We start from the raw sequence: 21744 nt of genomic DNA, 5'->3' as shown, positions 1-21744 counted from the left end.
CAAAAATTATAAAAGAAAAAATTCTTAGAAGTACAGTATTTAATAAATAAGTAGGACAACATAAAAACAGTGTAAAAAAATGTTAAAGAAGAGTATAAAACAGTTAGAAAAAGTATAAAAAAATATTAAAATTCATAAATGTATATAAATCTGAGGGTTTTATCAAAACATTTACAATAACTTAAATATATATATATATATATATATATATATATATATATATATATATATATATATGTTAAAGATACCAAGCTATTTTAAACTTGGTTTTACTCCATTTACCAAGTAAGCAAACAGACAAACAAGTCAAGTTTGCGCCTGCAAATGTTGCAAGTCTAGATGACCCTGCATGTAGTGCAAGACCAAGGTATTACCCTTAATGCAAAGCACATCTCCTGAAGGAGATGAATGATGCTTTGCATTAAAGGCAAGGGGCCACTACCCAGACCGGTTTCGACCTTTATTGAGGTCTCATCAGTGGGAGCCAGGCTAGAAATAGAAATACCAAGATTTTAGCAATACAGAGCATATAAGTATTTTACCAAAACCAGTTACCATAAGGTGTTTTAACCTTATTAAATAAAAATCTCAGGAGGAGATATAAATGTAGAAAGTATTTTACCTTGGGTATAATAAATGTTAAAGATATCATCATCATCATCAAATTCCTGCCATGTACCCTCAAGGGGTGTACAGGATATGACAGTACTACATGAAAAAATTACATCATTACTAACTTCCTATCTACAATTTTCCTCCAAATCAGTCTGTTACTTGTCAAAACTCCAACATTATCAGATCTTATATTTCTATCGTATAAGGCACTTTGTACCGTATCAATCCACCTATATCTTGGTCTTCCTCTGGGTCGTTTTCCTGCCAACCTGGCAGAGAACACTTGTTTTGCTAATCTTTCCTCTCCCATTCTATTTAAGTGACCATACCACCTGAGATTAGCTCTGCTAACGCATTCCTGGATGCTGACAATGTCAAGTTCTTTCCTAATATCCTCATTTTTAATATGATATTGCCATTGATGCCATCTGTTCACGTCTCTAATCTTTCTCAGGACTCTCATATCTGCGGTCTCTAGTCATTGGTCAAGTGTTTTACTTCTGACCCAGCTCTCAGATCCATAAGTTAAAACTGGTTTGAACACTGTCTTGTATACAGCTAATTTAGTGTTCCGACTAATTTCTTTCTTATTCCATATGAATTTATTCAATTGACTTCCCACCATACTAGCTTTGCTGATTCTGTTGTCTATTTCTATATTTAATTTACCATCTTCAGTAAAAATCGTGCCTAAATAGCTGAAATATTTTACTTGTTCCACAGGTTCTCCATTCACAATACAGTTGACATTTTCAATGATTCTGCCTATTTTCATTGTCTTTGTCTTTTTATTGCTGACCTTCATACCATATCTATTACAACAGCTATTCAATTTAGTCAGAGAATCTTGCAGACTTGTAGCGGATTTATTTAGAAGTATAACATCATCCGCATAAAGCAAAGGGCTGACATTAACATCTCCAATTTTGATATCAGGTTTAATACCACTTTCCTTCATAATGTGATCCATATAGATAAAGAATAACAGAGGGTATAATGTACATCCTTGTCTCACACCAGATTTAACATTAAACCATCTTCCTGTACTTCCTTCAATTCTAACTGTTGACTCACAACTCAAATAAAGACTAAGTATTGTTTGATATAATGCCCCATTGACACCATATAACTGCAGCGTATTGAATAGCTTCTCTCTTGGCACCTTGTCATATGCCTTTTCCAAATCGACAAAACTTAAATACAGATCTTTGTTGTATTCCCATGCTTTCTCGACTATTTGTCGTAAAGTGAAGATCTGATCCTGACAGCCTCTATTTGGCCTGAATCCAGCTTGTTCTTCACCAAGCTTTTCTTCCACAATTCTTCTCAACCGTTTCTCAAGTATACTTGCATAGATCTTGCCAGGAACACTCAGTAGGGAAATACCTCTGTAATTCTCACATTCAGTTTTATTTCCCTTTTTATATATGGGTACTATGAGAGCTCTACTCCAATCATCGGGAATTCGTCCCTCTGTCCAGGCTTTCTGAACTATGCAGTGCAGCCACTGTAAGACTTTTATACCACCATACTTCAGCATTTCTGGTCGAATATCATCTACTCCTGCTGCCTTTCCACATTTCAAGCCTTTGATGGCTTTTTCTACTTCAAGTATGGATATGTATTCCTGACTGCATGCCTGGTCAGTGTTTTTTTATCACTGTGCTGTCATCACTGCTTGTTTCATTTAGCAGTTTTTCAAAGTAATTACTCCATACTTCAAGGATATCTTTTTCTCCTGTTTTCATGTCACCTTTATCATCTCTAACTCCTTTTACAGCTTAATTGATATTTTGCCACTTAATTGATATTTATTTTCTATATTCTTGCCAAAGTCCTCCCATGACTTTTGTTTAGCTAGTTTTACACACTGTTTAGCTTTCTTACATTTGTCTCTGTATTCTGTAAGAGTAAAAGCTGACTTATTTGCCAGGAACTTTTGATATGCTTTTTTCTTTTCCTTCACTGCCTCTTTAACTTCCTGTGTCCACCAGGGAGTTCTGATTTTTTTAATCCTTGCACACAACCTCACCACATGCCTCTCTGGCAGAATCAATCAATGTTTTCTTCAGAGTTTGCCACTGAATCTTCAAGGTTTGATTCCTGTTCTCAAACTCTTTCATTTTCTTTTCAATAATCTTTCTGTATTTTAGTCTATAGTTCACATCTGAGAGCTGCTCAACTTTTATTCGCTTTAAAACTTTCTTACATGTTATTCTTTTCAATATGAAATTCAATTTTATCCTGCTCAAGACTAAATAGTGATCACTTCCTATTTCAAATCCTCTGTACACTCTGGTGTCCTGCACCAGGGAGAAAGCATCACTATCAACAATAACATAGTCAATGACACTTTTCTTATTCCTAGCCTCTTCTCTCCGTGTGAATTTGTGCACATTTTTATGTTGGAACATGGTGTTAGTAATAACCAGTCCATGTCCTGAGCAGAAATCCAACAGATATTTGCCATTATTATTAGCTTTGCTCTTTTCTCCAAATTTTCCCAAAATATTTTTGTATGTCTCACAATCATTTCCTAATCTGCTATTTAGATCCCCAACAAGGACCAAATTTTCCTTTTTCATTGTGTCAGTTGCTTTTTCTAAAGCCTCAAAAAATTCCTCCACTTCTACCTTAGTAGAACCTTCTGTGGGACCATAGGCACAAATAAGTCTCATTGTCCAGTTCCCCATTCTCATATTTGCCCACATTACTCTACTTGAGACTGACTGCCATTCAAGAAGATTAGCCTTGTATTTTGTGTTGAATACTATGGCTACTCCTTCTTTTCCTTGATTGTCATTGCCTGAATATAACATTTTGTATTTATTGCTCAGAAAGATCTCGCCAGTTTTGGTCTTTTTTGTGTCAGTCACCCCTATTATGTCGATCTGGTACTTATCTAATTCCTCAGCTAGCTCCATTTCTTTGCCATTCAGGCTTCTTACGTTGATAGTACCGATCTTTAACTCCGGTGTTGTTGAGTTGGGGTTTGTTTTCAGATTTGTTCCAGTAGCTGACTTTTCGCTGTTCGCCGTGGTTCCCTGGCGAAAACAACGGGAGCCTTGTTTAACCGGGCGACGCCCCAGCCGGCATGAAATTTTGTCATGTTGTACCATCATTTTTTATTTTGGTTTAACCAATAAGAATACAATTTGGTCGGCTAAATCCCAAATCTCACTATCTCCCATAATGCAAAACACATCTCCTTGCGTTCATTTAGTTTAATCCTTTATCCAAGTGTGTGCAAACAAAGTTTGCGCCTGAAAGTATCTTCAGGACTGGGGTAAAGTAGTACAACACCGGACGACTCCTTGCAAAGGTGGAGCAAGCTTCTGCCTTGGTATCTCCACTTGGGCCTGGCTCCCACTGAAGAGACCTCAATAAAGGTCGAAACTAGTCTCGGTAGTGGCTCTTCCCTTAATGCATAACATTATACATATCCGCAAGGAGATGTGTTTTGCATTATGGGAGATACTGAGATAGGAGTGGTGGTAGCTTGCTCCACCTTCGCAAGGAGTCGCCTGGTGTTGTACCACTTTACCCTAGTCCTGAAGATACTTTCAGGTGCAAAATTTGTTTGCACACACTTGGATAAAGGATTAAACTAAATTTATTATAGTCTGACCAAGTGAAAAATAAACTTTCAATCTCTTCTTTCTCTTCTTTCCCTACGCGTTATTCCCGCTTCCTCTGCAGGGTCCGCGTGTTACTTAGATGCGACTTCTTTGTTAGTACTACTCCCAACCGACCTGTCGCCTGGTCTGCCGCTGGGGGGGGGGGATATATTTTTTGACTGTAGAGGCGTGTGTTCAAGGGCCGGTTTGCCTGCTTGTGGGATGAAAAACGCCAGATAAACTGGTGGAAAAAACCCTACTGCCCGCGCCCAAGACCGGCTAACTTGGCTATGCCTGAGGAAGATCCTCAAATTCCTCACGTCTACGACGGGAATCGAACCTGGGACACTCCTTCCCCAGCCATAAACTTTCAATACACAAACATTATTGAAGAAACAATAAAAGAGTTTGAGAACAGGAACCAAACCTTGGAGATTCAGTGGCAAGCCATGAAGAAAACGCTGATTGATTCAGCCAGAGAGGCATGTGATGAGGTTGTCTGCAAGGATAGAAAAATCAGAACTCCATGGTGGACACAGGAAGTTAAAGAGGCAGTGAAGGAAAAGAAGAAAGCATATCAAATGTTCCTGGCAAATAAGGTCAGATTGTGCTCTTAGAGAATACAGAGACAAATGTAAGAAAGCTAAATACTGTGTAAAACTAGCTAAAACAAAAGTCATGGGAAGACTTCGGTAAGAACATAGAAAATAAATATCAAGAAGGTGGCAAGATATTCTGGAGGTTGTTGAAGAAGCTCAGAAATGGAAGAAAGAATGCTGTAAAAGGAATTAGAGATGATAAAGGCATGAAAATTGGTGAAAAGGATATCCTTTTTTTTTTTTGATAATTTTTTTTTTTTTATTATCACATGGTATTATTAAACCAGATCATAGAGGTCAAGTTCATGTATTTTATACAGTACCTTTTCTGAGTTGTTATAGATATCACATTTGGAAATATTCATACAGTTTAGCAAATGAATTGGTGATGCTTCCTCGATGTTATAGATTTTGCAGGTGGGGAAGACTTATGCCATTGCTAAACTTGATTGGTCTTGTGTGGCCGGTCTTGCGACGAGAGATCATGGTAGTGGCACTGCGATTAAACTTGGAGTTGATGGTAGCACCTGGACTTTCTGCTGATTACCAGTGGTGAGTCATGTCCTGAAGAACTGTTCTTTTTATATTTTCTTTTTGGGTGGTTTTAAAAAGATCGAAATCTGTAAATCTGTGATATCACTTGATGTTGCAGTCATTTTTGCTACTTCATCTGCAGTTTCGTTTCCCTTTAATCCCACATGGGATGGGATCCATTGGAAGATTATTTCGGAATCCTTATGTAGTTTGTTTATGCATTTTGCATAAACAAACTACATAAGGATTCTCTAAGTATTTCTTGATGGCTAGTGTAGCAGTTCTTAATAGCTTGAAGGGCTGCTAAGGAATCTGTGAAAAATATAAACTCTTCGGGTTTTGTTTGTCCAAATATTGCAGTGCTGTGTTGATGGCTATTAATTCTGCATGGTATGAGTTGCATCCAATACTGTTAGTTGTTTTTAGTTCTATATTATGAGAGCCATAGATGAGTATGCCACTCCCATAATTGCCATTTGGATTTTTGGAGCCATCTGTGTAGATCTTTATTGAGTAGGTCCATATTCCATTATTTTTGAAAGGGCTAATGATTTCAAGATTTCAGGGTTTTCTAGGCTTTTTTTTTTCTCATGTTTCCCTATTTCAGAGTTGATAACTATATTTTTCCTGTCTTGATTTGGAGGAAATGCTGGGTAGTCGGCTATTTTATTTGGACAATCCAAGGGAATTTTATTTTCTATGATTTCATGCATTGTATTTTTTCTTTATTTTGTTTGTTGGTTTCCAGTTTTTAAAAATTTAATTGTTCTATGATGTGCAAGGTTGGCTCTTTTTTCTACAAATTTGGTAAGATTTTCTTGCCACCTAATTTTAAAGGAACAAGGCTGGATTCAAATTCTGCTATTTTTCCAGGAGTTGTATTCCTCAGTCCACATATCATTTTAGCTGCATTTTTCTGAATTTTTATAAGCTTGTCTAAACTGGTTTGTGATGTTTGCATCCAGATGGGTGAAGCACATTCCATTATGGGATGGATAATAGAGGTATATGTGACTTTAAAGGTTTTAGCATCAGCTCTCCACTCTTTACCTGAGATACTTTTTATGATATTTAGTCTTCTTTTTGCTCTGACTGCAACATTGTTGATATGTTTATTGAAGCTTAGCGATGAAGATAACTTTGATGTATGGAGTAATTAGTTTGAAAAATTGCTAAATTAAACAAGCAACGATGACAGCACAGTAGTAAAAAACTTTCAATTTGTAGACATTCACTATTAAACTAATGGACAAAAATTTATGGTAATAGATGACCACCATATTTTCAGACCCAATTCACAAAACTCCAGCCTGAACAAAATATCCACCTCCCAAATAGATATGCTATGTTGCTTTTGTTGGTAAAAAAATGGATTTATACTTTGCCAACAAAAGTGATTGTTATGAGAGCTGCATCTATCATTATTAAAAAAAAAAATTTCCTTAAGTTTATAAAAGATGCATTGTTGGGAGAATATGCCTTTAGTTTAATATATGGGATGCACACAGCAGAAAACAGCTATACAGGTAACCCTTGTATAATGCGGTACTTATACAACGTGGTTTCGATATAAGATGGTCTACAAACTGTAGTAACCCTTTATATTTTCATATATTTTTCAATGAGCGACTTAAAAATCAAATTTTATCTTCGTTAAATTTGTGTCTGTCCATATTGCATGTTATAAGTAGCGAATTTATATTAGCAGAAATACCCTTTAGTATACATGTACGTCAATTGTTTACCGTATAAAGTGTTTATTGTTGAAAATTGTCTGCGTTTTCTGCCAGGAAAGCGCATTAAAAATCATAAGTGTGTTAATCTCAAACTGAGCACTTTATTTTTTGTTGAGTTACATACAATATGTATTTAACTCAATATACAATATGTATGTAATACTTTTTTTTTCATGTAAAATATTTATTGTATAGTAATGGCGATATGGTTGAAAATGAAATTAGTGAATTAATTGATGTGGAAATAGATTTAAATGAGGAGAAACTGGTACAATTAACAGATCATGTCGAACCAAATGGCGAGGAAAGTTCCGCCGAAGATTCTGATTGCAATGAATCCATTAACAACCTTACCGGCCATTGTGGATCAAATACGCATCCGCATACGCTTCGTATCCATCATATATTTCATTGTTATAACAATGGTATTACAATTTTAATAAGCACTTCGCATCTACGATAAAGTGAACGTCTATAGACGTCTTGGCCGGTAGCGTGGTTAAAGAAAAAAGAAATCAGCAGAAGGATTTAACTTGGCAAGAAGGTTATTTTATGGGTAATGATCTCTCAATGGAGCACTCCAGAAAATTCATGAGACAATTGGATATTTGTTTAGCACCATATCATGAACTTAATAAAAAATTACAGCATAGTGGTAAGCAAGGTCTTATTACTGACTTCTTGATAACTAAACCAGCCAAAGTATGCAATGAGAATTATACAAATGATGTCCAAGAGATTTCAAGTGATGACGACATCCGGTCACTCGTAAATAAAGATCTATGAAATGTTAGTTTTGAAGAGAGTGATGACGATTAAAATATACACTTTATTTTATTTTGTCTAAAACATTTATGCATTATATGCAATGAAGTTTACATACAATTTATAATAATAATTTTTTATAATTTTATACTATGTATTTGTTTCATAGTTTATGTTTTCTTAACTTACATGAATTACCTGAATTATATAAAAATATATTTTTTGTTGGATATGTCATTGTTTATATAATCTTAAAAAAAAAAAAAAACGATTTCGGATCCTAACCCTACTTTTTCTATGTGATCTGAGTCTCGCATAACGTGGCATTTCTATGGAACCTAACATCCTCGTTATACGAGGGTTACCTGTATAAGGAATTCAAAAATAACTAATGAACCTACCTGAGACTGTGGCTGGCTCTGTACCTGAAGTGCTGTTGCCTGTTGTGTAGTTTGCTGATGTGTGCCAATAGAGGGACTTTGCATTAAAGGTGGCTGCTGTAAATGAGCAGCTAAAAAAATAAATATAAATAAAAAAAATTTTAAAAAAAATAACCATTATTTGAACAATAAACTATACCTTCTCTTAAATTTATTTTGAAACTTGGTAAACAGATTTTATACACACACACACATATATATATGTAAATAAGTTTTTTTTAACTTGGGAATAATGTATATTAGGATTACCAAGTAATTTTATAAACTTGGTTATTTTACTCCTAATCCCAAGTAAGCAAACAGTTAAGTTTGCGTCTGAACGTAGTTCAAGTCTAAAGGTGGTGCACCGCCTTTAGACTAGAACTACGTTCAGGCGCAAACTTAACTGTTTGCTTACTTGGGATTAGGAGTAAAATAACATATAACCAAGTTTATAAAATTACTTGGTAACCTTAATATATATATATATATATATATATATATTGTTATTAGGATTGACTCAGGATGTATACATTTATAAAATTAACATTTAACTGACTAGAACCCGAGAAAGTATAACAAAAAACTTTAATAAATCATAACTAGTTTCATCGGTGTCCCGACTTCTTCAGGTGAGTAAGAAATAACACAAAACTTATAAAACTAACAAGGTAAAAAACATGGACTTTCCAGCTTAATAAAAAGAAGAATAGTAACAGTGATATTTGAATAGGTGACCGCATGCTATTGTTAGCATGAGTTGAATGCATGTGACAGCTAATTTTAGAGCGCCAGTACTGGATTACTGCGCTATGGGAATCAAGCAAATTGTAGCTGAGATTGTTGTTCATGTGTGAAGGATCCAGAACTATTTCTTTGGATTCTATAACTAGTCTTTCAAATTCATCCTTGCATGTATATAAATTGGTTGTGCAGTCCCAATCAACTTGGTGTTGACGTTCTTCGAGGTTAGAGTTGGCAGAGAAAAGAACATGACTGGAAAGGGTGCTCGCTCGTGTTCTACTGTAGGAGATGTCACGTCTATGTTCCTCAAGACGTAGTGAAATAGATTTATCTGTATGGCCAAAATAAGGTCAACCACAGTCGCACATAACTTTATAAACACCAGGAAAATGCAGCTGGTTGTGTTTTGGTTGACTCAGAAAAGAACGAAGTCGGTCTTTATGTTAAATTTCTTCATAATCCTAGATAGTTTTGGGGTAAGAGAGCTAATAAATGGTAACTGTATGTGAGTGATAGGGTTGGATTCATCTTCTTGTCGAGGTTGTTGGCGTGGTCTCAAATGTTTAGAGATGTTAAGATGAATATCCATTATTTAAGAAGGTGTTTTTCAGGAAGTTAAGTTCTGTTTGAAAGTCTTCTGTGGAAGTAAGACATCTTGCACGATGGGCAAGGGTGGAGATAATGCCAAGTTTTTGAGGAGGGAAGTGATGAGAAGAGGCATGCAAATATCTATCAGTGTGGGTGGTTTTTCGAAAAATTGAAAATGTAAGACAGTCAGGTACTCGACTGATCTTTAGATCCAAGAAGAGGGGAACGCTGTTAATCTCTAATTCTGATGTGAATTTAATGTTCTGATGTTGATTATTTAAATGGTTTAGGAAGTTTTGTAGTTCCTCTAAACCATGTTCCCAGATAAGGAAGATGTCATCTATGTAACGTAACCACAGTTTAGGTTTTAAAGTAGCTATAGAAATAACTCTCTCTTCAAAATCTTGTAAAAAGATGTTAGCTAAGACCGGGGATACAGGGCTGCCCATAGCTAACCCGCTTGTTTGTTTATATATTTTATCTTCGTAGCAGACATTTGCTGATTCCAGTCTTTTGTATGTGTAGCCATTTGTTAAAAATAAATAAATAAATAAAAACTGCATTACTTTCCTTTGTTAATATGGTTTATTTTTAAATTCCAATACATATTATAAGTGTCCCAATAGTACAATTGTATTTGATGGAACACTTCATTTCCAATACAGAAAGATATTTGCTTGAATAAGTACCAAGTTTTAATTTATATATATATATATTAAGATAGATGTATTTCCTCTACATGTTTCGCTATGTATATCAGCATCATCATGAGGTTGCTTAACATAAGCGAAAACCGACAAAAAATATAAACATTTTCCAACAGCAATAATGTCTATAAGTTGAAAAGACTGGAATGACAGTTTTAATCACGAGTATCATTAGGCATGTTATGTGCAGTCCTTACACTGTTGTGTAAACTTAGTCTGTGATTGTTGGCATAGGAGAGATCTTTAATGTTACACATAATAATGACTTCCAGATAACATGCCTATGGATAGTCGTGATTAAAACTATCATTCCAGTCTTTTTAAACTTATAGACATTATTGTTGTTGGAATATTTTTTTATCTTTATTTATTTATTTAGTGTTATGTCAAAAGCAGCTACAGGTCAATGTCCAGACCAGAAAGTCAATCCAGGGCCTCATCTGTTATCTCGTGGATGTCCTGGAGGCCACCACCATTGAAATTGGTGCCTTGGGCAGTCATTCACAATATGAGTGATCACCTGGGCCACAGGGGAAGTCACTATAATAAGGGTGGTCTGATAGTCTCCATTTATGCAGCAGGTAGCCACATCTGCCCTAGTTAGTTCTGATCCTGTTGACAGATGACCAAATCTTCCTAGGAACTGCAAAACCAGGCTGTGAAGCACAGGAATCTTCAACCAGGAAACCATTTGTTGAAAGATTGTTGTACCAGCATTCTCTCCACATCAGGTGTTGATTGTAAGGCAGATTAAGAGAGTTTGTCCATGGAACAGAAAGGGTTTCATGGTTATAGATGAACACTAGGTGGATTTATGAGAGTTCTGGTGCAGGGGCAGGAGTGGGTTGCTCATTACTTTATTAAATACTTTAATCGAGGCCTGTCTTCTCATTATATTTGGTGGAACAATGTTAGATAAGACAGTCAGCCAAGGGAGAGGGTTGCTTCTCAGTGTCCCACTAATTGTGTACATGGTAGAGTTTAGCTGGGTGTCTATAATGTTAGTGTACACACTTCTTTCCCAGACAGGAGCACAGTATTCTGCTGCAGAAAATACGAGGGCTAGTGCAGATGACCTTAAGACATCAGCACCACAACCCCAGGTCGTTCCAGTAAGCCGTGAGATGATATTATTTCTCTTTTTAACTTTGTTGGATAGGTTGGTGATGTGCCTTTTATATGTTAGGCTTCTGTTCTGGCTCAAACCTAGGTATTCCGGGTGAGGCTCATGTTCTACCATTTTATCACAGAAAGAGAGAGGTTGAGGTGTCGATTCTCTGCATTATTCAGATGGAATACTGTGGACATGGTTTTTGTTGGATTTGGTTTCAGGTACCACTTTTGTTGGAGAGAATGGATTCAAAAAGCTGGAAAGTTGTTTTTCACCTTATGATATTGCTTAGCTTTAGGAGGCCCTGATCCAGACTGTGTCATAAGCTGATGTTAGATCGATGAAAGTGACTCTGGATTTAAGTTTTTTCTGGAAGCCTGCTTCAATCTGTGTTATGAGGGCCAGGACCTGGTGACAGCAACTTCTTCCCAGCCTGAAGCCAGCTTGTTCAATCGGGAGTGCTCTTTTGATTACTTGTGAAATTCTTTTAAGGAGAATTCGTTCAAAGAGCTTAAAAGTGGAGCAAAGCAAGGAGATAGGTCATAGATTTTTGAAATTTGGATCTTTCCCTAGTTTCAGCACAGCAATTACTTTGGCTTCCTGCCACAGTTTTGGTAGTTTTCCAGTTGTTATAATATTTGAGAAAAGGGCGGCCAACTATGTTTGACCTTGTTGGCCGAAATGTTTGAGAAACTTGCTGCAGGAGGATACCATCCACTCCTGCAGCCTTGCCATCCTTGGCAAGTTTTAAGGCTTCCTGCACCTCTTCAAGAGAAACTGGCTGTACAAGTTCAGGAAGCTCGGAGGCCGTTTGCAGATTGTTTCTGATGGAAGATTGCACAGTTATTTTCCTGGTAGAGCTTGGACTTTTCTTGGAGTTTTTCAGTAAATGATTAGCTATTTGATCAGGCATTATCTCTGGTGGTTTGCATGTTGTCTGTTCTGTCCCCCCCCTAATTTTCTCAGAAGTGACCAGCTTTTCCGGCTAGATTTGGTGAAGTCAAGTTCATGGATGGTTGAGATCCATCATTCCTTTCTGTCAAGCGTTGCTATGAGCTCCTTAGCAATACGTGGGTCTTCGGTGTTTTCATATTTGGCTTTTGCTGCAGTTTTAATTAGTTAGACGAATCTGGGATAACAATTAGGGGTGGTATTGCTATAATGATTTGCTCAATTTGCTTTCCAAATTGATTCCAGTTGGAACCACAGATTCCATCTAGCAATTGGTGTTCCACTGATGATTGGGATTGATGTACCTGTTAGTGCTGGCTGTTAGGGAATCTGCTGAGGATGGTTCTAGTTGTTGGCAGAGGGTGGTCTTCAGAGTTTTTAGAGACTACAAACAGATTGGGGCTGTAGGTTCTGTTTCATATGGTTGAGTGAAGAGTGCCTTCTTGCTTGGCATCACAAATACAGGTTATATATATCCATCCAGTTAACTAGTTATCACCATCTTGGTTGTTGGAGGAACAGCCCCACATGGTGTGATGAGTTGAAGTCACCAACATAGATAGCAGGGTGAGGTGGCAGCCAGTCCATCTGGTCAGGCCAGGGTTGCGATGGTGGTTTATAGACGTTGTAGATGGTGGCATTTGGAATTTTAATACCTATGGAGTATTCTGCTTCATGCATGTGTTGGGTTATGTCCTTGAGACCAGGTCGGATGTACGTTACCAGGCCATGATTGGGATGGTAGTTATAAGACACAAGAATTAGACATGGGATCTTTAGTCTATTGAGAGCTGTGTCAGGCATTAGTTTCCTGGAGAGCAAGGACATCAATCATTTTGTCTTTAGCTATTTTTCCAATGCTTTGGATTTAGGTAGTCCTATTTTTAAGGATATTGTGAGATTTTTTTATCTTGAGAGAGTGTTGTTTAGGGGACTGTAACTTATTTTTCAAAGCTTGCCCTCCTCCGAAACAAGCAACACGATCCTCGTTATTATGGGCAATGATCGAGCCTGCATGGAATTTTTCGAGTTGTGTTTTTATCATTTTTTTAACTTATGTTAAGCAATCCTTATGATGCTGTTAGCAATACAGATAGCAAAACAAAAAAAAAAATACGAGAACAAAGATATACTAACTTATCCTCTCAGTGTCTCATGGCGTATAAGTCCGAGAGCTGTTTCTTTTAGATACTTCTCTTTTGTGCCACTAATTCTGCTTCTCTCTTGCTTTCCTAACTTAGTCAATCTTCTTTCCATTTCTGTCATTCCCTGTCATTCTTGGAATCCATATCAAAGCTACTCTTGGAATTTCTTTGCTGTCCACCATTCTCAGGTGTGCATGTCCAATCCATTTCCATCTGCATTTTTTTTTGTGTCACTGTTGATACTTTTATTGCTCAGTCAGTTTATATAAGTTATCATTTCTTATACGTTGAGGTCAAAATATTTTTAACATTTTGTTTGAAAACTAATTCAGCTTCTTGTTTTTTAGTTAGTTTCATCTGTCTCCAATCCATATATTAAATTAAAGATGCCAAGAAATTATATTCTTGGTTTCATTCTTTACCTAAATGTAAGCAAACAAAGTTTGTACATGAAGGGTACAAACTTTATCTATATCTACTTGTATATAGAAGCTAATGACTTCATGAATTGCCTCAGAATCACATAATGCACTGCACATATCCATACAGACATGTATAATTTTATGCGTTATGGGAAAGGACACTATCCAGACTGGTTTCAATCTCTATTGAGGTCTCAGTGGGAGCCAGCCAGGTGATACCAAGGTTGAAGTAATGCAGAAGTCATATTTCAATATACAAGTTTCAAAAGTGTGACCCTTTATTACTAAAATTCTCTGAATTAGAGACAGATGTTGGAAGTTTTTTCACTTGGTTATACTATAAATTAAAGATGCCAAGAAATTATATTCTTGGCATCATCCTTTAACTAAGTGTAAGAAATCAAAGTTTGCAGGTGAAGTAACTTCATGACTGGGACTACCTGTATATACAGGCTAATGACTTCACATCAATTGCCTTAGCATCCCATAATGCAATGAACATATCCTTACAGACATGTATAATGCTATGCATTACAGGAAGGGCCACTACCCAGACTGGTTTCAACCTTTATTGAGGTCTCATCAGTGGGAGCCAGACCCAGAAGTGATACTGAAGTTGAAGCAATGCAGAATGAAATAATAGTTCTGGGTCTGGCTCTCATTGATGAGACCTCGGTAAAGGTCACACCAGTCTGGGTATTGGTCCTTCCCATAATGCTATGCATTATGAGAGGGGCCAATTACATGTCCATACAGATATGTGCATTGCATTATCGGATACTAAGGCAATGATGTGAAGTCATTAGAATCTATATACAAGCAACCCAGTCTTGAAATTACTTCAAGCACAAACTTTGTTTGGTATATACATCTGATCCACACATGAAAAGCCACACAACATATAGAACACTAGTGCAAGAAGACTAGAACACTAGGACAAGAAGAACAGAAGAAAGGAGGAGTCTGTTCACATTTTCCTTGAACAGATGAGGATTATAGTCTTTGAGGAAGGCAGAGTGGAGGGAGACTGTTCCAAAGGACAGAAGTAGATGAAATAAAAGAGGAGACAGTGAAGTTGGTACAGTGAGTTTTAAGATGGACTGTAAAAGGGTGTTGGTTTGGCAGTGGCTCTTTTTTAATGATTTTTGAGGAAAGTGGAGGAATAATAGAAGCCAATTCAGCAGAACACAGTCCATGAAAGTATCTGCAGAAGAGGCCCAGGGCAGAAACTGAACATATGTGAGAGAGAGACTGAAGTGAGTTTGTGAGAGAAAGATCATTAATTAGCCAGATTGCTCTCTTCTGGATAGAATCGAGCAATCTTAGAGAGTATTTTGGTGCACCATGGCTGGGTGAATTTGAACTTGGTATAGAGTTAGCAGCTATGAAGTAGTGTCTTGTGCAAAAAAGTACTCCAAGTTCTCTGGCAGCTGCATAAAGTTTTTAGTTGAAATATGGTTGAAAGCCAGGAAAGATCACAGGTGCAAGTCAGTCCAAGAAGGGAAATCTGCTCATATTTGGATATCTCAGTATTACTGAAGGTAATAGGGAGGGATGTGAGCTCTTTCTTGCAAGAGATCAGGCAGAACTGGATTTTGGTTGCAATGAAGTTTACATGGTTGTCCTTTCCCCACTGAGATATAGCTAGGAAATCTGAGTTCAGGTCCCTGGTCGTGGTAGATCTTGAGGATTCTAATACTTGAGCACTAACAAGTTTGTTGAATGAAAAGGAGGAATGGAGTGCACTGTCATCAGTAAAAGCTGTGGATATGATTCTAAGTCTGTGAGAGCAGATCGTTTATATACAAGAGAGTGGGTGAGAGAACAGAACTCTGTGGGGTACTCCTGCATTGGAGGCAAAATCTGAGGAAAGTAAAACATCCACCATGACACGTGGTTGAAGTGGCCAGTGAGAAAGTTGGCAATCTAGTTGCAGAGTGACGAAGGGAGACCATAGGATGGACGTTTGAATCAAATGCCTTTGAGATGGTGAGTGCAACCACTTGGGTTTCTCCAAATTTCTCCATAGCCTGTATCCATAGGTAGATGGTGAAAGCAAGATCAGCTGTAGATCGCGAGCGGCAGAATCCATGCTGCTGGTTACAGATTAGTTGGTATGTCTCTAGGTGGTTCGAGTATGGCTTTCTCCATAATTTTTGAGAAAATAGAAGTGAGAGCAATTGCATAGCAGTTTGATGGTTGACTTTTATCACATTTTTTTGGGATGGGCTGGATGTGGACCTGTTTTCATATTGTCAGGTAGATGCCAGTTGAATAGTCATCGGCAAAAGCTGTGGATATGATTGTAAGTCTTTAAGAGCAGATCATTTATACACAAGAAGAGAGTAAGTGAAAGAACAAAACCCTGGAGTACTCCTGCATTGGAGGCGAAATCAAAGATTGAAGAGGCGATACAGGATAGGTGTTAGCTTTGAAGCACAATTTTTTAACACAATAGGTGGGATACCATCTGGACCAAATGTCTTGTTTGTGTTCAGGTTATTCAGGATTCTTTGATTTCTTTTTGTCAGAAGACTATGGGTGACATGGAGGGAGCTGTTCTTTGTCCAGGTCATCAATGAAGGAATTGGAGAAATGAGTAATGCAAGTAAGTTGGCCTTGTCTTTTGGTGAGGTGACTACAGTAACATCTGGATGTGAGTGTGGTGGAAAACTGGGTGGGCAGAAGTTGTGCCCAATGGCTCTGGCAAGAAACCAGAAGGGGCAACTGCCATTTGGGCAGGAGGCGAGTTTGCAGCATTTGGCCTTTCAGAGTCCTACTTGGACTTGGTGATGATTCTTTTGCAACTGTTGCAGTCTGCAGTATACTATTATGATCTTCAGCTAATTGTGGTAAGCAGAGGTTCTTTTTTTTCTTTTACAGCAGTGCCATTTTTTTCGAGAACCAAGGCTTGGATGGTGGCTGAGAGTTCGACTGGAATAAGGGATAAAAGCCTTCATTCCTGAGGGTGATTTCTGTTATTCAGTCTAAACAGGTGTTTGTATCAGGAGAATTGAAACAGTAGTCAGACATGGGAAGGAGGAAAGGAAGTCACAGAGATCCTCACAGACGGCACCTTGTTGTGCCAAAGGACATGAGACTGAACCGGTGCATGTAGGTTGTTCTGTGCAGCAAAAGACACATATGAGGTTGTTTTCTAAGTTTCCAAGAGGAAAACCAACAAGTACACTATACCTAGAAAGGGAGATTGTTAAGAAGAGGTCAAGTATGCTGGCAAATTGGGGGGGAAGGTTGTCTGGTGTTCTGGTAGGAAGATTGATAATCTGAGACAGATCATTGCTGATGGCAAACACCTCAACATCCTTGCTTGCTTGGTCAGTAAAACTGGAGAAGGGGAGTCAAGATGAGGTGGGGACAAGTACCCAAGAAGGATGCCCTCGCTGTAAAAAGTCGAGCTTTAGAGATAGAAAGTTGAAGAGGTCTGAGTGGTTGATGGAATTTGGTGCATGACAGAGGGAACATATGAAAAGATTGATTTGGTAGAGAAATTTTGAGCCTAAACAGAACAGTGGGCATTCAAGGATTTGCAGGCTCTAGCATGGCATGTTGGTTCTCAAGAATGCACGAGTGCCACCCTTGTGGTGGAAAGAGCTGTGTAATGGGTAATTTCAGCACTCGAAGTGTACAGCGACTGTTGATGATGCCAGTTGGGGATTCTGAAAGGAACAGTAGTTCAGGTTTAAATAACTGTAGGTGGTGGTGCACATCGTTTATATTGCTGTTTAGGCCACAAATGTTGGTGAAGTGGATGTGGAAACATACTGCTTATACCTGGATAAAGAATGAAACCAAGAATATAATGTAGTGGCATCTTTAATTTATAGCATAACTAAGTGAAGAAAACTTTCAACATACAATCCATATAATATTATGATATGATATTTTCTTATATTATTTAATTATCTGAAAGCAGTATTTGCTGCTTTGCAGTATCTGTCAATATTTCAATTTATTTATTTATTTATGCTTATGTACTTTTCACTTACCATGAAACTGGTAAGTAAAAAGTACAATCACAATTTCCACAAACAAATGATGAAAATCTTAACATATAAAAGTTCATTACATAAAAGGCACAATCTAAGTCTTTCCTTTTTTTTAAAATAAAGCAAAAGTAACTTGTCATAATCAAGGCAGGGACAATTATCGTCCTGCTGCAACAAGCATGACAAGGCTGCATGTTCTCACAACACTTCACAACATAAATGTAAGCTGTATCCGAGGTTTAATCATCATCATCTTCTAACATAAGGAGGAGTTCTGCTGACACGATGACGAGGACTATGAGAGTTACTATGAGAATAACGTCTTCGTGGTGAGACGATAATCTGTTTCCTCCATAACCACCGCCACCACCATACCAACTACAGGTCAAGGTCCAGGCTGGAAAGCCAATTCAAGGCTTCATCCGTCACCTTGTGGATGTCCTGTAGGCCACCACCGTGAAATTGGCAAATTGGGCAGTCATACACAATATGAGTAATCGTCTGAGCAATGGGAGAACAATCACAATAAGGGTGATCCGACAGCCTCCATTTATGTAGAAGGTAGCCACATCTGCCCTGACTAGTTCTGATCCTGTTTATTGATGACCAAATCTTCCTAGGAAGATCAAAACCAGACTACGGAGCACAGGGATCTTCTACCAGGAAGCCATTTGTTGGACCAGTATTCTTCCATATGTCAGATATTGATGGCAGCACAGCTGAAGAGAGTTCATCCATGGACCAAAGAGGCTTTCTAGATTTGACGCGAAGACTAGGTGGGTTTATGAGAGTCTGGTGTAGGGGGCAGGAGTGGGTTGCTCATTGCTTTATTAAATTCCTTAATCGAGGCTTGTCTTCTCCGTATGTGTGGTGGAGCAATATTAAATAGAACAGGCAGCCAGGAGAGAGGGGGTGCTTCTCACTGTCCCACTAATTGTGCACATGGTTGAGTTTAGCTGGGTGTCTATAATGTTAGTATGTGTACTTCTTTCCCAGACAGGGGCACAATATTCTGCTGCAGAGAATGCGAGGGCTAGTGCAGACGACCTTAGGACTTCTGCACCACAACCCCAGGTTGTTCCAGCAAGCTTTGAAATGATATTATTTCTGGTTTTAATTTTATTGGAAAGGTTGATGATGTGCCTTTTATAGGTTAGGCTTCTGTCCAGGCTCACTCCAAGGTATTTTGGCTCGTGAGGCTCGTGTTCTACCATTTTTCCACAGAAAGAAAAGTTGAGTTGTCGATTCGCCTCTGCATTGTACAGGTGAAATACTGAAGACATTGTTTTTATTGGATTTGGCTTCGAGTACCACTGCTTGAAGTACTCTTCCAGGGTGTTCAGGTCTGTATTCAAGGTTGATTCTAGATTGGTAAAGGAGGTGGATTGATGTAAGATCGCTAGGTCATCAGCGTACATATACTTGCTTCATCTGGTATGAGGTAGATCATACACATAGATATTAAACAGTATAGGGGATAATCTTTCCATTACATCCCTGTCAGTTCTACCTTTAGTAACAACAGTTGTTCCCAAGTATGTAAAATTCTTAACTTCTTCCACTGCATGTTGACTGATTTTAATTTCTTTGTGGCATTTGCTGTAACTTTTCTCATAATCCAGTCAATGATATATTAAACAGGAAACCAGACATTAAACAACCCTGCCTTATGCCAGTACTTATATTAGACCACTCTCATGTTTACTGTGCAATAACACAAGTTATATTTCTTCTTCTTTTTTTTTTCTCTCTTATTCCTTTTATTATTCTCACTTATTTGTCAGGAATTCCATAGCTTCTAATAATTGTCCAGAATGATTATTTATCAATACTGTCAAATGTATTAGCATAATCTATAAAACTGAGGTAGTATAATGAGCCAAGTTCTATGCTTTGTTCAATTTTGTTCCTTAAGGTAAAAATGTGAGGTACAGTACTCCCCACTTGTAAAACCAAACTTGTTCATGCCTTAATATCTTTTTCTATTCTTTTTTTAATCCTATTTATCAATATTTTACAGAACATTTTTTCAGGTACTGACAGACTAATTCCCAAAAGTGGGTGTATGCTTGGGTCCCAGCATACACCCAAAGAGTGTATGCTGGGACCCAAGCGATGCCACCTCTCCTAAACAAATATCGCGTAACAGCATATTCTTCCGCTGCACTCACAAACAAGTTTGCCCGCAACGTTTAAATTTGAGGAGCTGTTGCAAGTCTAAATTTATTTTTTAAATTATTTATGGGATTACCACCATAAAGTCGAAATGACACATGTCGAGGTCGACGTAGGTCGAGGACCCCCCCTGTATTACGAAATAAGAATTAGCATCATCTAAATCTACATATACTTTGTAGATTATACAACTACGTAAACAAATAAAAATGTAATATAAATTATAAGAAAACTGTTATTTGAAAAAATTCACAAAATTAGAATAATTTTTAACATGGTTCAAAATATCAGAATAATGCAAAAATAAATGCACAAAAATTACAGTCAAATGACAGTTTGTAAATGGTTGGGCATATTATTTACTAGTGATTCAGTCTTTTTTTTGGAATTGACTCTTTCATACACAATATGCAGCCTACCTGAATCCTCTGCAGTTATACAAGCCAATAACATCATACAGGTCGCAAATTTCACCGAATTTCATGCATTCTTTATCAAATGCTTCTTACTTAAAACACCAAACACTCATCCCTTGATGACCATGGGACACACACACACACACACCAAACATACTTTTATCGCTAAAAAGTACCTTTTTTCCAGTCCTCTTAACCCCACAGGTCTTTGCTTACACCATTACATTCTTCAATCTCTCATCTCATGATGTACTTACCTTTTGAACACTATTGCAGCGATTATTTTGAAAACTCCAGTTATTAGAATATTGTCTCAAATACTCTACTCATGCTTGCTGAGAACATTTCAATTCCTTAGCTATAAACTGCTGAATATGGCCTTCTTTGTGTAGAGACGCCACACAAAACTTCTTAGCTTCCAATATGTCACTCATTCAACCTATGTTTATCAAATGATTAACTGAAATCCAAGCACAAATGATTCCTCACACGAGTCAGTCCCACAGCTACCGAAATATATGCTATTTGTATGCTGTCCTCAAAACCAACTGGAAAAATTTGGAATATTCTAATATTTTTAACCAAGTTGAAAATTCTAATTTTGTGAATGTTTTCTTATAACAGTTTTCATATAATTTATATTGCATTTTTATGTGTTTACATGGTTATATAATCTACAAAGTACATAGATTTAGCTGATGCTAATTCATATTTGGTAATAATTATTTTCTATGCAATAAATTAGAAATGCAAATCATTCAACACATTTTCTTTGAATATTCTAATTTTTTTTATTTGGAGATGTATTTAATTCCATGCTTATACAGGAGGTTCTTCCATTACTGAACTTCTAATCAAATCAATTAGAACAAAAGGCATAGACTTATGTAAAATATTTTCTTTAATTTATTTTGTTTAGGTTTTTGATATTAAATGTCACACTATTATGCTTTCTGTACAGCAACGTTTTCATTTTTGAACAAAACTTGATCTTTTGCTCTGGAGTGTGCTTTGTATATAATCAGTGATATGAAGAAATCCTATGAAAACAGTGCACTGCAATATATTTATTACTTGCCTCAGCCACAATGAAAGCTATTAAATTTATTTTAGTGCTGCAAACAGCCAAATACTTCATTGTTTTTTGTTTGTTTTTTTATTTACCTGACCAAAAAAGATCAAACACAAAATCC

At 37.2% G+C, this 21744-nt stretch overlaps 1 protein-coding gene across 3 annotated transcripts in view; it reads right to left on the bottom strand.

The window, feature by feature from the left end:
* LOC150100507 (transcriptional coactivator YAP1-like) overlaps positions 1 to 21744 on the bottom strand; it is a 182907-nt gene that overhangs the window by 106594 nt on the left and 54569 nt on the right. For all 3 annotated transcript variants that reach the window (XM_090402512.1, XM_090402510.1, XM_090402511.1), the window contains exon 3: positions 8268 to 8377. In XM_090402512.1, the coding sequence (XP_090258638.1) occupies positions 8268 to 8377 (110 nt within the window). The remainder of the gene's footprint in view (positions 1 to 8267; positions 8378 to 21744) is intronic.

Source organism: Typopeltis vanoorti, chromosome 13 (assembly GCF_054136105.1).
Source record: "Typopeltis vanoorti isolate ZY-2024b chromosome 13, IOZ_Tvanoo_1.0, whole genome shotgun sequence".
NCBI classification, from domain to species: domain Eukaryota; kingdom Metazoa; phylum Arthropoda; class Arachnida; order Uropygi; family Thelyphonidae; genus Typopeltis; species Typopeltis vanoorti.
The sequence above is the reverse complement of the archived record's forward strand: the minus strand, read 5'-3'. Positions and strand labels throughout refer to the sequence as shown.